Source organism: Aegilops tauschii, chromosome 1 (assembly GCF_002575655.3).
Source record: "Aegilops tauschii subsp. strangulata cultivar AL8/78 chromosome 1, Aet v6.0, whole genome shotgun sequence".
NCBI classification, from domain to species: domain Eukaryota; kingdom Viridiplantae; phylum Streptophyta; class Magnoliopsida; order Poales; family Poaceae; genus Aegilops; species Aegilops tauschii.
The window spans coordinates 337,291,107-337,308,799 of NC_053035.3; the positions used below are offsets into that span (position 1 = coordinate 337,291,107).

Here is a 17,693-nt window from a genome sequence, read left to right on the forward strand (position 1 = left end):
TGTGATAAAAATTATACTGCTAGATTCGTACCGAAATAAAGTTTTCAATGGTATAATTTTCAAGTCACAAATATATATATTATTGATATAATTTTTTTTATCAAAGTTGAATTTTGGAAAACGTGTGCATCTTATTCATTCGAATGGAGGGATTACCAGGCTAAAAATCAAAACTTGCGGATGAAAAAGAACCAGCGATTCAAATTTGCGAGTCGGGGAGGGATAGTGCATGCCACAATCCACAGAGATCCTCTCCCATCTCTCTCTCCTCAGTCCTCAGTCGGCCATGAGCTGACTTTTGCCCTCGGACCTCGGACATCCTGTTCTCTCTCCTCGCTTTCTCTCTCTTGCCCGTTCTCCCAATAGTTCTGTCCCTGTCCCTCCCCCAAATTCCCCGACCCACCGCTCCCAAATCCCATCCAAATCCCTCCACATCCTCCAAGGATCGGATTTTCGGAGGGCCTCCGCCCCCAGATCGGGGAGGGATCCCCGTTTCCTCTGGTGGGTCGGTCCCCGCCGTCCTTTTCTTGATCTTTTTCCTGGAGGGGAGGTTCTTGGATGGGGTGCCTGCCGTGCTTCGGGTCGAGCGGCAAGGGGGAGCCTGCCAAGAAGGGCGGCGCGCGGAAGGACGTTCCGTCGGATCGCCGCGCCACGGGGGTCGGATCAGGTGTGATTCTTGGGCGGAAGGCTGGATCTTGGGCTGGTTTATTTTTTTTGGAAATGGTCCTTAATTTCCCCCGGTTTAGTCAGCTGATGCTCACAGTGCCAAGATTTGAGTGGACCAGATTAAGAAATTTGCCAATCTCCCTTGTCTTCGGAAATCTTTTTAACACCTATTCCATGTACTGGAAGCTTCAGATAGAGAGCAACGTCATGTAGTACTAGGGGCATTTCTATTCATGTTAGTGCATTTGATGGCATGAATGGTTGCGGTATCTATATGTCTTTTCGAGGAGTCTAAGAGTAATGTTTTTGGATCGGCTATATAGGTTTATTGCTTCTGGAAACTTATAAATTATAGAAGTGATGCACTTTGACTATATGTTCATGGACTAATATGTGGTTATTTTATGATGCTTGCAATTTCCAACTCGGTAGAGTGACGGAAGTGTTGTATGATGCGGATGTCTGAACGTGTCTGCCTTATAAACTGTCTGGCAGGACATTTGTTGAGAGTTAAGATGCTTAATTAGAAGTACTTGCAATCCCCTAGGGACTATAAAATAAAAAGGATGAACAACTGAGGTTTAGCTCCCTTTAGGAAGCGCCTTTTATGTTCATTTCGTACGGTTAAATGTTGACCTTTGGAAGCATTCTTTCTATTTGACTCGTCCTCAAAGAAGTACAGATGGAGTAGTTACTTTCCTCTCACTATGATAAACTTACCACAAAAACTATCCAAGAAGTCCTGGTTTGTGATGGCCCTAATTTCTAATGCATTTTGGGACACTTAGCTAAGTTCTTTTGTAGTTTTTCTGGCATAGTTATGCCTTAACTATCGCAACACCCAGACTTTGCTTGCAAGCCTGTGATTTTTTTTACTACCTCCATTAGTGACTTCACCCCAAATAGTAAACTATTTACGCCATTACACATATTCTCTAGGACAATGTGTCTCTTTTCTTTTACCAAGACAAATACCAGGCCGCAGGAACATTGTTGATTTTATGGTAAGTTGAAGGCCTAGGACAAATCTAGATTTTTTTGGCAAGTTGAATTTTGATCTTAGGTTTCTCTTGGCCAAAGCATCAATAACCTTAGTTTCTTCCTTTTTGATACCTATTGTTAAGAGTTAAATGATGTCAATAGTTGACACCACATTTGCTCTAAGAGGCTAGGAATTTTCAATTAAGCAGGGGAGGAATAAAGATTTAGTTTGTCACTACATGTTTTAATGACAAAGACCAGTCATACACACACATTAGGGTTGTTATTGTTAATCTTCTATATCGAAAAACAAAGTTACTTAGAAGGAAACACACAGTTTTTCCGTTATTGAAAGAAATAGGAAACCAATTCAAGTTGAAGAGGATTCAAAATTGGATGCTGAATGTGAACAACCACACTTGCGACCAACTGAGCTCAGTTCCTACCAATCATGTTTATGTATAAGGTATAGAAGTATATTTGGAGTTATGGTATTAAAGTTTTGAAAGGAATCAAGTTGTGCTTTCGGATACAAAGGCAAGCGTTCAAACCAGTTGCACAATTGCAAATGGTCTATGGCCAGTTTTACCATTTTAATTATTGTGTTTTGGGAGTAGTTCACCTTACCTATGTTGCATTCTTTAATTCATACGACCCCTAACTCTGGATGTATTTTTGCTTTAGATAAACCAAAACCACAAGGTTTATTGGATTCTAAGAAGGATACAGTTATCCCAAGGGAGGGAAACAATCAACATATTGCAGCACACACATTCACTTTTCGTGAGCTTGCTGCTGCCACTAAGAACTTCAGACAGGATTGCCTATTGGGCGAGGGAGGTTTCGGCCGTGTATATAGAGGACGTTTGGACAATGGACAGGTTTGGTTTAATGTTTTGATGCATTCAGATTTGGTGTGAATCCTCATTTTCAGCTATTAATTCCACTCGTTGAACTGCCAATATGACTGCCACATCTCTTTTAAACTGGGGTTGAAAAATTCCTTGTTATATGGTCTAGATTGGGCATTGAAGAAGACATTTTCCTTGTTGTAACTCTTCATTGCTGAGTTCTTGATCACAACTTTATTATATTGTCTACTGTGCAGGCTGTTGCAGTTAAGCAACTTGATCGCAATGGACTTCAAGGCAACAGAGAGTTTCTGGTTGAGGTCCTTATGCTCAGTCTATTGCACCACGATAACTTGGTAAACCTAATTGGATACTGTGCTGATGGGGATCAACGTCTTCTTGTATATGAATATATGCCGCTAGGATCACTTGAGGATCATTTGCACGGTAAGTGTACTTCACTTATGAACTTCTGTAAGTGCATTACTGCCTACATACAACTCCACATCCATGTATTCAAAAGACTTTGTGCATTGTAAATGTCTCATCTTTTATTCTTGGTAAACAGTTGAGCAATAAGCTAACCACTGTCTGGATTGCTTCTTTGTTACCAATTCTCGCCTTTAAGTCATTAATTTTTTAATGTCACGATTTCTATTTAAATGATAACATCAATACATCTAACAACTTTGGTAATATCTTTTTGTCATGACAAATCCAACAATTGTGTGTTAGGCCAAGGTTTTAAAGTGAACACATGGAGTACTAGTTAATACTACCTCCGTACCAAAATATAAGATGTTTTTGCAGCTCAAATTGAATTGCAAAAACGTCTTATATTTTGATACGGAGGGAGTACTTGCTTAAGCTTGCAGCTGCGTACTTGCATTATTCTTCTGTGGTTGTTGATCTGGTCGGCTGGTCATATATTCAACAGTTTTGATATGTATGTTGTTGAACTCGTACTTAATCAGTGTGTGAATTGATCTGCATACTAAAATCTAAGTTTTGCTGTATCTCATGGGAAGGTAATCAGGTAGAGTTTTAGTGGTTACCTAGTTAGCAACTCATATTTAATCAAGAGTGGAGGCTCAGTGAGGCAAAAGTTCTAAAGCTTAGTTAAAGGTCAAATTGTTTGCATACTAAAGTTGAAATTTTGTTGTATATCAATGGGAAGCTAGCATATGCGCCATTTCTTGCAGAAGTCTTATTTTTCATTTGTTGTACAGAACATATTCATGCACACTGGTATTTCAACTTTAGTTTGTCAATTCATTCTGTCTCTGGTTGATAGCATGTCTGGGATAACCTGCAAATATATTATATAATGACAGTTGATACATGGTTACTATTTCCAGTCGTAAATCAAAAAGGAAAATATTATATGTCTGATCCTGACTCGGTTTACTGGGCATTATGATCTTGCAAAGTCAACTCGCTTCTCTTTTTGTTGCATGGTAGTATGCTAAATTGATGTACGTAACCATTAACTTTAAGTGCATTATTTCTTCTTTTGGCATGCATTGTGGTCACAACTTGGAGTATTTTTTTTTCTGAAAAGAAGGTTAAATTTGGCATCCTCGGATGCACACATGCTTTTTTTTATTAATAAAGATGCCAGGCATTGAGGCCAAAACAGATTACATAAACTGGCAAGTAAAGGTAGAAAAAAAAGAACACTTAAGACCAAGTCGACATTCTTCAGAAACAATGCCTTCAAGGAGATTACACACAGGAGTGATGTTGTAGGAAGTCGGAACCAACCGTTCAAGGCCAGACCGGGCATTTTCATCCTGGAACCAAGTCCAATCACTCAAGGTCAGATATTTGGCACGGAGACAATGCGACAACAAGACGACACACATGCGCCCTTACTGGATCCGGCCTGTGAAGGCCGATCACGGGTTTTCACCTGAGAAATAGAAGTGTTGACGTCGCTTGAAAATCGTAGTGGCTTCCTCCGGATCTAGCCGCTCATGGCCACCACCGGAACTCCTTGCACTGACCCGGTAGAAGATGCCCAAAGTAGTCTAGAAGACATTTACATTGTGTACACTGATTCAATGTGGTTTATACGACAATAGACTAAACGGCACTCCTTCCGTTCATAAATATAAGATGTTTTAGATATTTTAATATGGACTGCATACGGACTGAAATGGATGAACAGACGCACTAAAATGGGTCTATATACATCCGAATCAGAAAAAAGTTAGAACATCTTATATTTCTGAACGGAGGGAGTCATACTTTGCAAGATGCTAAAATTGAAACCAGTATTCGTTCAGTCACCCGCCTAGTAAGTACTATAGGGTGGTTGACATGATTATGCGGCATAACTAGCAATTGCATCACGTGCTAAGTGGCTGACCACATGATTATAATTGCTAATATACATTTGCATATTTACGCAATTACATGAAGAAGTCATTGTTTTTGTAACAGGTGGCATGTGGCAAGTGTTAGGAAAATAGCATGTGCATGTGGCAAGTGTTAAGAAAATAGCATAATCACTGGAACTTCTTCTGAATTGATTCATAGTAGATGTAGACATGATTTCTCAAACAACTACCTATATCTATATCCAGATGCTCCGCAGAGTCAGATGTATGGATCTGCTTCTTGTTGCCTACTATTTTTGATTTTTTTGTGCACTATCAGTGTTCCCTTTTAATGGAAAATTTATAGTCCCTTGCAATCCCCATTTACTAATTTAAACATATCTCAGTTACCCTCTTTTTAGATGGTAAATTGTAATGTTGTTGCACGCCATTATTGTCTAATTATTTTCATTGCCGTAGAATAATGAATATTTGTGGGCTCATTGCATATGTTCAATGCATTTCAAAGGCAGCTTGCCTATCTAATTTGAATCTTTTTATGTTAGACATTCCACCTGAAAAGGAACCTCTTGACTGGAATACACGGATGAAGATTGCTGCTGGTGCTGCCAAGGGATTAGAATACTTGCATGACAAGGCAAGTCCTCCTGTTATTTACCGGGATTTCAAGTCGTCAAACATTCTTCTTGGCGAAGAGTTTCATCCAAAGCTATCTGACTTTGGCCTTGCAAAACTTGGCCCTGTTGGTGATAAGACCCATGTTTCAACACGTGTTATGGGAACTTATGGCTACTGTGCCCCAGAGTATGCAATGACTGGACAGCTTACAGTTAAATCTGATGTGTATAGCTTTGGTGTTGTGTTCCTTGAACTGATTACTGGTCGTAAAGCAATTGACAACACCAAACCACATGGAGAGCAAAACCTAGTGGCGTGGGTATGTTCTTCTATTCTGTACTAATTTTACTTCACAAAATTGATGTTTGCCATCAATATATTGTTCATAGCTCATGTTCTTGCACATTCCACGAGCTAAGCATAATTTCTATAATAGCGTTGCTAAAAATACTTTGAGATACTAGCAATATAATTGGACTAAGATTTAGCTGTAGCACTAGTCCGAAAAATAAAACAGTCTGAAGAAACTTAAAGGGAAATTGTTTAAGCCGTTGCTACCAAATCAGGAATTTTTTAGGGACCCTTTCTTTCTTTTTTTTTTTGCTTTGATGAATTACTATCACTTGAGGGTCTTTAATTTTCCATTTCCTTCTCAGATCATATTATCCTTTTGAACTCTGAAATTTTTATTATAGACTGCTATTCACTGTTACTTCGTACACCACTGCTCTTATTTTTTCTTGAACGCTGTCTCCAAAAGCTATCATGATAGTATGATACCATGATGGAGTTATTTAATGTATTAAGGTTATGTTACTTACGAATGGGCTGGCTGTTCAGTTGCTTAGGCTTGGCATGATTCTTGAACACTAGTGAAATTGCTGCCTTCAGTACTGACCACTGAGATTAGTTCCTCGGATATTTATCGATCCATGTCATTCTCAATTTCACACATCGCTGTTGTAAAAAAGAATGCACTAAAAATTAAGGCTATCCATATCTATACTACATAGAGAAGAACGAGGGTTTGACACAAACAATCTTAGCCATCCAGTCTGATCTTATGATTCAACAAATAAGTTGGATCCTTGAATGTTATTGCTTAATTGAACAATTAATCCTCTAATAACACCATACTAAACAGCCTTCACAACCACTCTTTTCGAATTATGGAGAAATGTTATAGTACAATGTGAGTGGTCATATTATTTTTTAAATATTATTATGAATGCGAATGTATGCTAAGTTCACAACTTTCCAAAAGATTGAATAGGAATTCCTAATTTGGTGATACTGTATGAGGGGATTGAGTATTATATATTTAACAAAGCTTGCACAGTACATGTAGATCTCCTAGTTTTTTCTAAGGTTTAGGTGCTAAGGTTTGATCAATGTATACAAACAGAAAGTATATATTTCCTGCCAACTATTGCAGCTCACTCATTATATAATGTTGGATGCCTTATGGTTGATCTGATATGCAGGCTCGTCCTCTGTTCAAAGACCGCAGAAAATTTCCAAAAATGGCTGATCCGGCACTTCAGGGCCGCTTTCCTATGAGGGGTCTGTATCAAGCTTTAGCCGTTGCTGCAATGTGTTTGCAAGAGCAAGCTGCCACTCGGCCTTTCATAGGAGATGTGGTCACTGCTCTTTCGTATCTTGCTTCTCAGGCGTATGATCCAAATGCACCCACTCAACATAGTCGGAGCAATGCATCTACCCCCAGAGCCAGAGACCGTGGTAGTGTGAACGGCGACCAGCGGCGTATCCGGTCGCCAAATCACCATTCTCCAGATCTGAGGAGAAAAGAAGTCACAACAACATCGAAGTATGAAGCCGAGGTTAGCAGGAATAGTTCTGGTGGTGGTTCTGGTAGACGGTCAGGCTTGGATGATAGGGATGTGACAGGTTCACAACAGGGTAGTCCTGCTCAGGCAGGAAAGAGGAGGGAAACTTCAAGGACCTCTGAGAGGCAGCGTGCTATTGCAGAGGCTAAGACATGGGGTGAGAATTCTAGAGAGAGGAAATGGCCAAATGCTCGGGGCAGCTTCGATAGTACAAATGAATAGAACTCTGGAGCAGAAGGTCTGAGTCATCATTCTAGAAAGAGGATGAGTCGCAAGCCAGTACCAAGCAGGGGACAGTTTAGGGACATGGGGTTCGATTTCGGTTCCATGTTTAATGTGAATAGAGCTTTCCTTTTCTTTCCCGGCCATGACCACTGCTTCATAGTTTCTCTCTTCCCCACAAATATCACCACCGCAATCACCATCGACACGCCTATTCGTGGCGTCCGTTCCTCGTGAATGTGATCATGCAGATGTGCCTTCATCATCATATGGCACGAACGACATCTGGCTGGAAAGTTAGTAAGCAAAGGGGAGAACTGTTCTGTGGACATGATCCAATCAAATGAGCCTCTTCTGTTGCCTGCATGCATGATGGGTATCACAGTTGTTCCGAGCGTAGAGCTTTATTGTGAAGTCTGAGTACCGAGGGATGTGATGATTTTTCTTTCCTCGAGGGTTTGTACCGAGGGTTTTACCCGTGTTCCATACGTCTGTATTGTGACATTTTTGTTTGTATCGAGTTGTCAGAACACATCCTTTGATTTATCTCTTCTGGCAAAGCCGTTGTGCCCCTTCCATCTAAGCTGTGCAAAATATTTAGGAAGCTTGTTAGCTATATGCTCAAATTTATTTTTTGTTTCCTGTTTCTGAGCTTTCTGTCCATAGCAGATAAGCCCAGGGTTGTTTTTTGGTCCAACTTTGCTCAAACTAATTATATTTGTCGATGGAACATTTTTTTTTCGCAGACCAAAATTTCTTGATAAAGTACCTTGTAAAGTTTCCTTTTCATTTGTTCGCATATATGAAGGGGCATGCTACAAGTAGTAATCAAGTATGGACTGGGTGTTCGTTGTTCATTGGCCCTCCACCTGTGTCATCTTCTCCGTCCTGCAGCGCCGTTGCGCCCTTCTCCGTCGATGACCAGGCGAGCAGGGCACCATGGTCGTTGTGGCTTGGACACGGGCTCCGACGCCCAGAATCCACTTCCCAGTCCAATCTGGCAGGCAGCATTGGAGCAGCAGTACATACATATACCGAGTGAAAATGCACACTCAAGTACTCAAATACTTATTTGCTCAATTTCATTTGCTAATAATCTTGTCTTGCAATGCTGCTTCAGGGTGGGTATAGTGATCAGCGAATGATTAAATTGTGCTACCTGACTATCGAAATAACTGACTGACTGGATAGGCAATCATGGAACAACAGAATAGATGTATGCAATGCAGTAATGCTTAGGATCTTCCCTTCCAACAACAGAGAGATGCAACGCAATATCCAGAAAGAGGCAATGATGAACTAATATAACAGACTATTCAAGTTATTATGGTTTAGCAGTCAACTCCAGATGATCCAATTCATCACTTCATTGGTCCACCGCCTTGTTAGTGTTAAGACATGACAACATTTTTTACCATTTGTGTTTTGCTGTGGGTAGTAGATCAACCTTCAGAGGATCAGTAGCTCAACTAGGCTCGCAGCGAAGTCCACCTTGTACACTCAGTCCCTTTCAAGTCATGTGCAACAACTATAAGTTTGTAGTTTCCTACTATCTCCATTCCAAAATATAAGACATTTTGGTACCACCAAAACGTCTTATATTTCGGAATGGAGGTAGTAGTTTTCAGTCGAGTTGATTTGATGGTCCTTTGTTGTGCGGTGATTTTTTCCGTATTTAGACAAATGAAGGTCCAATCAACACCCTCAACATTTACAGCCAATCAGCTACCAATACCTATTTGTCCTGACTCTTGCTATCTGAGATGACTATTTATGTTCTTAAATCAAGTTGCGGAAGGCAGGTTTAATTTTAAGTGAGTTGACACTGTCTCATATTTTTAGGTGTAGTTCCTTGTTTACAGAAGATAATTTTCTACAACATGTTATGGTTAAAATCAAAGCATTGAACTCAAGTGGTAGACTTTCTAAACAAGAGGCCAGAAAACCCCATTTCCATTAATAAACGCCATTACAGGGGGTCGAGTAGGAACACCGGAAAATAAAGAAGCTGCATTGAAGTCCTCCCAAGAGAAGCTTTATTTCCTGACTTCGTTCTTGCTTGTTTCTTGCTGCAAATTAGAGCAGCAACCGAGGAGTGTCATTTAGCTACACCAGCAACACATTTACGGTAGTCCACAGTTCTAGTTAAGTTTCTTGCAGCCATCAACACATTTTTTAGGCTCAGGTACGCAATTGTAAATGTAGGGTTCACGGTGCGCCACAGTGTCGGTGTTGGCTTCCATACCTACGAAGTCAAAATAAAAAAGTACCATCAGAAACTTTTGCAGTTCGTAAGTAAACTCGGATTCTATGAAAACCATGTATTATGCAAATACCAGGATAGAAGGGGCGTGCTAATAAGAAAACAGGCAGAACAACCAGTGATATGTTTTATGACACTGCCATCGTTTAAAGTAATGATGAAATCAACAACCACCATGGCTAGTACTGGTAGTTAAACTACATACTACTATCAAAACCGTGATAGTAAAGGGGTGCTAATCATAAAAACACGGGCAAAACTACTGTTATCTTCCATGCCATCGTTTAAAATTTAGACTGGTATTACTTGAGTAAGCAGTTTGTATTTGCATTATGAGGCACATCAATTTTGAAGCAGAGAGAATGTGCGCATCTGCTCAGGTTGGTAACGGTTAAATTCTTTAACTATTACTGTACTACATAGTTTCAGAAAAAAAAACTTGCATTTACAAATAGAGCAATCAAACTTGATCGTAGTTATACCAGATAACTTACTAAGTACTCTTCTTTTCCATGCTAAAAGTAATAGTTAACTTTGGTGGAGGTTAAAATACTTCCCCTTCAGAGCAACGTACAAAATTCTACATGATCTGAACTCCTAGTTCTATCATGAAACGCGCATGCACTTTTCAGAAAAACATGTTGTGACAAAATTGTAAGACAAAAAGCAACCGAATGGACCATTCAGAAAAATCATGGGCAATGACAAAAACAGCGGTGGGCGTAGCAGACCATGCAATAGACCCGGATTTCTCTGTAACTGATAAGTGACTAATTAACCCTCAAAGATTCAGATTGACTTGTACATAAAAATGGTAGAAATATTATTTCTGAAAGCAGATCATTGGCAACGGGAGAATCATGCAAAAGGATCACGTTCCTCCATGCTCCTACACTGCTACACCTGCACTATGCCATGATCATCAAGGTGCAGGCCTCCATCCGGATGCCGCACAATCTTCTCCAAGCCATAAAAAATACATTCGGCTACACAAGCCACAGTGTGCGTGGGATGCCAGAGCTGAATGTATGTATTATGGCTTGGAGGAGCTTGCGCGGTGTAGAGGAGGTGGGCCAAGGCTGGAAGGCTAGGTGCAAGAGAGATGGAGAGCTTGGATATGAGTTGAGAGGAGGGGGTGGCGGGCGCTGTGTGAGAGAGGGGTGGTGAGTGCTGACGGTGTTAAATAAGCAGGCGAGAGGGAGAGGACGACGGGGGTGGGACGCCCATGCTACGAGTGCAACTGAGTGTGGAGAGTAGCGGAGAGTGGAGACACCAACGTGACGCCTAAATGGCCTAGGCAGAGGGCGTGTCGTCCCTGGGCTGGTGCTGGTGGAGAGGAAGATTCCCAACCAACAAAAAAGCTACAGTGCAATGGATGCTCCACATCCAAACTTCAATTACAGTACTTTACTTTACACGCATGGAAACCCTACTAGTTAAAAGGCAGTCATTGCTCTAGAACATAACTCATGGAACACACACTCTTCTTCCGGCTTGCAGCAGTGGAGAAACTAGTTCGACAACTGTGACGATCGCACTGCATATTGGCACAGTAGTGCCGAAAGATCGAATTGTTTGAGAGACAAAAAAAAAACATCAAATGGTATGTGGCATGTGGAGCTATTTTCTCTTGCTTGCAGAGTGTTGGGCTTTTGGAGTTTGATAGTTTCAGGTAGCTGGATGATCCAGGACTACAGTGAGCTAGAAATGAGAGTATTTAACTTTGCTCTACTTAAGATCTCCATGGGGCTCCCTGCCTTCCTCTTATAAAAAAAGGATGCAAAATTGCATAGCATGACACTTTTGAATGTGGTAACAACTTACACCAAGGTAGGCACAATCACTACCAATTCAAAGATTTTTCATTGTCCAATCTCAGTTAGGTGCCATTCCAGGGCATCGCTGATTGCCATGTAGTAAATGGAAAAATTCAGACCAACTTAATAAGTATGTAGAGTTGGTATTCATTCTGGCTTTGTATCCAGCATGTGATATGGACAGAAACTTGTGAACGTTACAGATTGGCATGGCATGCACAGATTCACAACTATAAGTGAACAATCCAACCCCCCCCCCCCCCCCCCCCCCCAAAAAAAAACAACCTCAACTTTATTCCTGTAATTGCAGGGGTGCAACAGTTAAGAGGTCAACAACAGTCATTGATCAAACCTCTGCTAAAGAAAATATCACTCTAAAGTTCAGCTCCTCCTGTAGCCTAGCTACCACTACTAGGAAAAGGCCTACTAGTGGCGCACCAGTTTTGCCTACTAATGGCGCACTACTGGTGCGCCACTAGTACCACGCCACTAGTATTTTTTACTAATGGCGGACCACTGGTGCGGCATTAGTATAGGCCACGGTGCGCCATTAGTATTTTTGAATTTTGAAGGCGGGAAAATAGTAGTGGCGCACCGTCTAACCCCCACCGTGCGCCATTGCTATTTTTGAATTTTGAATTTGGATCTGGATCGCGATTTTTTTGCCCATTTTTTGCTCGTTTTTTTTTTCAAATTTTGTTCTCGTTTTTGGATCTTGTACGTTTTTTTGCCGTGTTCTTTTGCCGGAGAGGAGTTCGCCGGAGAGGAGGGCCGAGGTCACCGGAGAGGCGCTCGCCTACATCGCCGGAGAGGAGGAGGAGGTCGCCGGAGAGGAGTTCACCGGAGCATCGGAGAGGAGGAAGGAGAAACCATGAGGGGAGGGGAGGAGAGGAGGGAGGAGGAGCTCACCGGAGAGGAGGGAGGAGGAGCTCACCGGAGAGGAGGGAGGGAGGAGCTCACCGGAGAGGAGGGAGGATGTAACGCCCACGATGCGGCTATATCTCCCACGTGTCGAGGCACGACTTAGAGGCATAACCGCATAGTGGTTTTGTCGCAAGAAGGGTCATCTTCACACAATCCCATGTAATGAACAAGAATGGGATAAAGAGTTGGCTTACAATCGCCACTTCACACAATACATAAATATAATTCATACATCATCCAAAATACACACATATAGACCGACTACGGTCAAAATCCAGATGAAAATAAGACAACCCCAAATGCTAGATCCCCGATCGTCCCAACTGGGCTCCACTACTGATCATCAGGAAAAGACACATAGTAACGGCCACGTTCCTCGTCGAACTCCCACTTGAGGTCGATCTCATCAACTGCACTGGCATCATCGGCACCTGCATCTGTTTTGGTAGAATCTGTGAGTCACGAGGACTCAGCAATCTCACACCCGCGAGATCAAGACTATTTAAGCTTATAGGAAAATATGGTGTAATGAGGTGGAGCTGCAGCAAGCAATAAGCATATATGGTGGCTAACTTGCGCAAATGAGAGCGAGAAGAGAAGCAACGGAACGGTCGTCATCTAGCAATGACTAAGAAGTGATCCTGAACTCCTACTTACGTCGTTCATAACTCAAACCGTGTTCACTTCCCGGACTCCGCCGAGAAGAGACCATCACGGCTACACACACAGTTGATGTATTTTAATTGGGTCAAGTGACAAGTTTTCTACAACCGGACATTAACAAATTCCCATCTGCCTCATAACCGCGGGCATGGCTTTCGAAAGATAATACCCTGCAGGGGTGTCCCAACTTAGCCCATCATAAGCTCTCACGGTCAACGAAGGATAAACCTTCTCTCGGAAAGGCCCGATCAGTCTCGGAATCCCGGTTTACAAGACATTTCGACAATGGTAAAATAAGACCAGCAAAGCCGCCCGAATGTGCCGACAAATCCCGATAGGAGCTGCACATATCTCGTTCTCAGGGCACACCGGATGAACACTACGTACAACTAAAACCGATCCTCGAGTTTCCCCAAGGTGGCGCTGCAAGTGGCTCTAGTGTGGGCCAGCACTCAGAGGAACACTGGCCCGGGGGTTTAAATAAAGATGACCCTCGGGCTCTAGAAAACCCGGGGGAAAAAGGCTTAGGTCGCAAATGGTAAAACCAAGGTTGGGCCTTGCTGGAGGAGTTTTATTCAAGGCGAACTGTCAAGGGGGTCCCATAAATCACCCAACCGCGTAAGGAACGCAAACTCAAGGAACATAATCCCGGTATATCAGCAACTAGGGCGGCAAGAGTGGAACAAAACACCAGGCATAAGGCAGAGCCTTCCACCCTTTACCAAATATATATAGATGCGTTAATTAAATAAGAGATATTGTGATATTCCAACATATCCATGTTCCGACATGGAACAAACTTCAACTTCACCTGCAACTAGCAACGCTATAAGAAGGGCTGAGCAAAAGCGGTAACTTAGCCAAATAACAGTTTGCTAGGAAAGGATGGTTAGGGGATGATATGGCAATATGGGAGACATGATATAGCAAGTGGTAGGTAACGCAGCATGGCAATAGAGCGAACAACTAGCAAAGCAAAGATAGAAGTGATTTCGAGGGTATGGTCATCTTGCCTGCAAGGTTCTCAGAGTTGTCGAAAACTTGATCCTCGTAAGCGTACTCAACAGGTTCCTCGTTCACGAACTCGTCTCCCGGCTCTACCCAAGACAAGAACACAAGCAACGGAACCACAATCAATCACGGAAAATGCACAAGCAACATGATGCAAAACATGTATGATATGCAAGATATGATATGCGATGCATATGCGTGCTCCGGAAGGAAAATGATGAACAAGGCAGTAACTTGGCAAACCAAGCATGCCACTGGAAAGATGAGATGATTTCGGTCGAAATCGATATAAAGATCACCGGAAACGGATGCACGGTTTGCAAATGGCAAGCAAAACAAGAATGACACGAATCTGCGATTAACAGCATGATAGCACTTAAAATACAACAAGAAACAAAGCTACAGCACTCCAACATAGCAACAAAGCATATGGCAGTAATCTACAGGAGATGCTTGACAAAAGATGAACACTGAGCTACGGCTAGATCACAACATAACAAACTCAAACAAGCATGGCAAAAGTGCAAACGATAACAGGTTCACAGACTTAGTAAAATTACTGGACATGCCTGAAACAGCATCAGGTAGCAATGTTCAGAGCACGAAAACAACATGCTACAGCAACTTAACATAGCAAAACAAGGCATGTCAATATTCTACTAAATGCATAAGACAAAAGTCCCTTACTGACCATAAGCCAAAAAGGACCAGAAGATATGATGGCAACCATGTAAACATAGCAAGTTACGTTAACAGGTTTCAGACTTAGCAGAAAACAAAGCATGGCAGAAACAATAATATGAAGGCATCTTGGTGAGCTTGATGCACTCACCACAAAGCAATGCATGACAAGAAAAGCATACCTACAGCAAGATGACATGTTTATGAAGCTATCCCTGGCAAGAGCAAATACATAGCATGCATGAAACAACTACAACAAGCTTGGCAAAATTGAATAACACGTAAACAATCTGCCAGAAATATTTTATAGCAAAAGTAGAGCAAGATTGAGTCATCCTATGGCACTCCATAATTGCAAACAAGGGCAGGCATGGATCAATTACAATAATAGCTACAAAACATCCTTACTGAACATCTTTAAAATATGCATGGATCTCTCTGTAGCATCAAGTTTACATGACAACAAAATAACAGCAGACAAGGACTTGGAGAAATCACTAAGTCCCTGAAATCAGAAACATTACGGAGCCTAGTTTGCATGCTTGTTCTAGTCACCACAGAGATCAAAAAAATACATGGCATACACCCTTGGAAAGATGGCATGGCATACAACAAAACACATGTAGAGCTCGTTCCCATAAGATGCACAGATTAAATGATACAAAAATGACAAATCTCCAAGTTCTGATAAGAACCAGCAGATAACAGCAACTAGCACTCTTGCACCAGAGATTTGGGCATCAAGATGACCTCTAATGAACATGGTGCAATTGAACAAAATGAAGAGCATCACGAGACGAACAATTTGACATATTACACGCGCGAAACAGAGCTATATACAGAGAGTTATGATGCTATGAACATAGGCACATGCTGTGACAGAAAATGACTTGGAGGATTTCGGGGTCTCGGGAAAGTCAACCTTAGGGTTCTGTCGATCCAGATCTGGCCGGCCGAAGCTCGCCGGAGCTCGAGGGGTGGCTCGCCGGAGCGGCGGATGGCGAGGCCGGAGGAAGGAGAGGAGGCGGCGGGGCGCGACGGCGAGGCGGCGGGGCGAGGCGCGGATGCCGAGGCGCGACGGCGCCGGCGATGTGGCGACGGGCGGCGATGGCGGCGGGGCCGGCCGGTGCGGCGGCGCGGCGAGGAGGCGGCGGAGGCGCGGGCTCGCGCGGAGGGAGACGCGGGGCGCTCGGGCCCGGGAGGGCCTGCCGCGGGCTCGGGCGGGCCGGCGGCGGCTGGCGGCGGGGAGCGCCACGTGGCGGCGGCGGACTGGCTGGGCGCGGCGGCGGGATCCATCCGGCGGCGGCGGATGCGTCCGGCCGCGGAGAGGTCGAATTTTAGGGTTTTATCTGCGAATGTTTTCAGGAGGTCTCACATATTTATAGGTAGAGGGAGCTAGGAGAGTCCAAATGAGGTGCGATTTTCGCCCACACGATCGTGATCGAACGACCTACAACATGGAAGTGACTTAGAGGAGTTTTGGGCTGGTTTTGAGGGGTTTTTTTTGCTGGAACACACAGAAGGCATCTGCGGTTACCCGGTTAACCGTTGGAGTATCAAACGACCTCCAAATGGAACGAAACTTGACCGGTGGTCTACCGGTGGTATACCAAGGCCACTTGACAAGCCTCGGTCCATTCCGAGAACGTTTGACACCCGCTCACGAAAGAAAACAATAGGGGTGCGCCGGAGGAGATGGGAGCGCCGGATTGCAAAACGGACAACGGAGAAAATGTTCGGATGCATGAGACGAACACGCATGCAAATGCAATGCACATGATGACATGATATGAAATGCATAGCATGAACAAAATGCAAAACGAAAGACAAAACCCGACCGCGAAGGGAATATCATAACACATAGCCGGAAATGGCAAGAGTTGGAGTTACAAATATGGAAAGTTACATGCGGGGTGTTACAGAGGAGGAGCTCACCGGAGAGGAGGGAGGAGAAACCATGAGGGGAGGGGAGGAGAGGAGGGAGGAGGAGGTCGCCGGAGAGGAGGAGGAGGAGGAGGAGGTCGCCCGAGAGGAGGAGGGTAGTATGGTGGAGGAGAGAAGGGGAGATGGAGTGGAAGAGAGAAGGGAAGATGGAGTGGAGGAGAGGGGAGATGGAGTGGAGGAGAAGAATGAAGAGGTAAGGAGGAGAGGACCACGCCCAGCCATATATACGGCATAGTAATGGCGCACCGTGGGCAGGTGCGCCATTACTAACTTTTTTTTTTATTTTTTTGATTTATTTTGAATTTTGAAGGCAGGAAGATAGTAATGGCGCACCATGGGCAGGTGCGCCATTAGTAAGTTTGAATTTTTTTGCCTCTCCAGATCTTAAAAGCCCCGTATCTTTTTTTCTGTTAGGTTTTTGAGGATTTTGAAAATGTTTAACGGGGTTCCCCCGGTAAAATTCGGATGTATCTTTTCAAGTAGATGATTTTTCATATAAAAAACTTTTTCATCCGAATTCGTATGCAAAAGTTATGCCCATTTTGCAAATTCTCGAGAGATTTTGCAAAAAAGTCAAAAATTCATGTTTGTAAATTTTGCTAACAACTAGACCACATATCACATGGGAATCTTATTTTCTTTTATTTTTTTGACATTTCTATCATTTTCTTTTATTTATTTTTAAACTGAAAAGGCAGTCCCGGGGGTGCATTCGGGGGAATGTTTGGGCCAAATTACTAATGGCGCATCGTGGGAGTTGTGCGCCATTACTAGTCACCACTCCCACGGTGCGCCATTAGTAGTTTAAAAAATAAAATAAAATAAATTTGAATTTTTTTGAAACATAATTACTAATGGCGCAC

The 17,693-nt window shown here is 42.9% G+C and overlaps 1 protein-coding gene across 1 annotated transcript; it reads left to right on the forward strand.

Moving 5' to 3' along the window:
* Positions 1-213: 213 nt before the first annotated feature.
* Positions 214-8,073, forward strand: LOC109757883 (receptor-like cytoplasmic kinase 185). Its single transcript, XM_020316730.4, has 5 exons — positions 214-667; positions 2,332-2,528; positions 2,756-2,945; positions 5,386-5,777; positions 6,943-8,073. The coding sequence occupies exons 1-5, from the start codon at positions 559-561 to the stop codon at positions 7,525-7,527; spliced, it is 1,473 nt and encodes a 490-aa protein (XP_020172319.1). The 5' UTR covers positions 214-558; the 3' UTR covers positions 7,528-8,073.
* The last annotated feature ends 9,620 nt before the right edge of the window (positions 8,074-17,693 follow it).

What these genes read in the sequence shown, in the direction of transcription:
- LOC109757883 (XM_020316730.4), top strand. Translation starts at nt 559, where the DNA reads ATGGGGTGCCTGCCGTGCTTCGGGTCGAGCGGCAAGGGGGAGCCTGCC. An exon ending in GACGTTTGGACAATGGACAG is followed by an intron (nt 2,529 to 2,755) that starts GTTTGGTTTAAT and finishes TCTACTGTGCAG; the next exon opens with GCTGTTGCAGTTAAGCAACT. An exon ending in AGCAAAACCTAGTGGCGTGG is followed by an intron (nt 5,778 to 6,942) that starts GTATGTTCTTCT and finishes TCTGATATGCAG; the next exon opens with GCTCGTCCTCTGTTCAAAGA.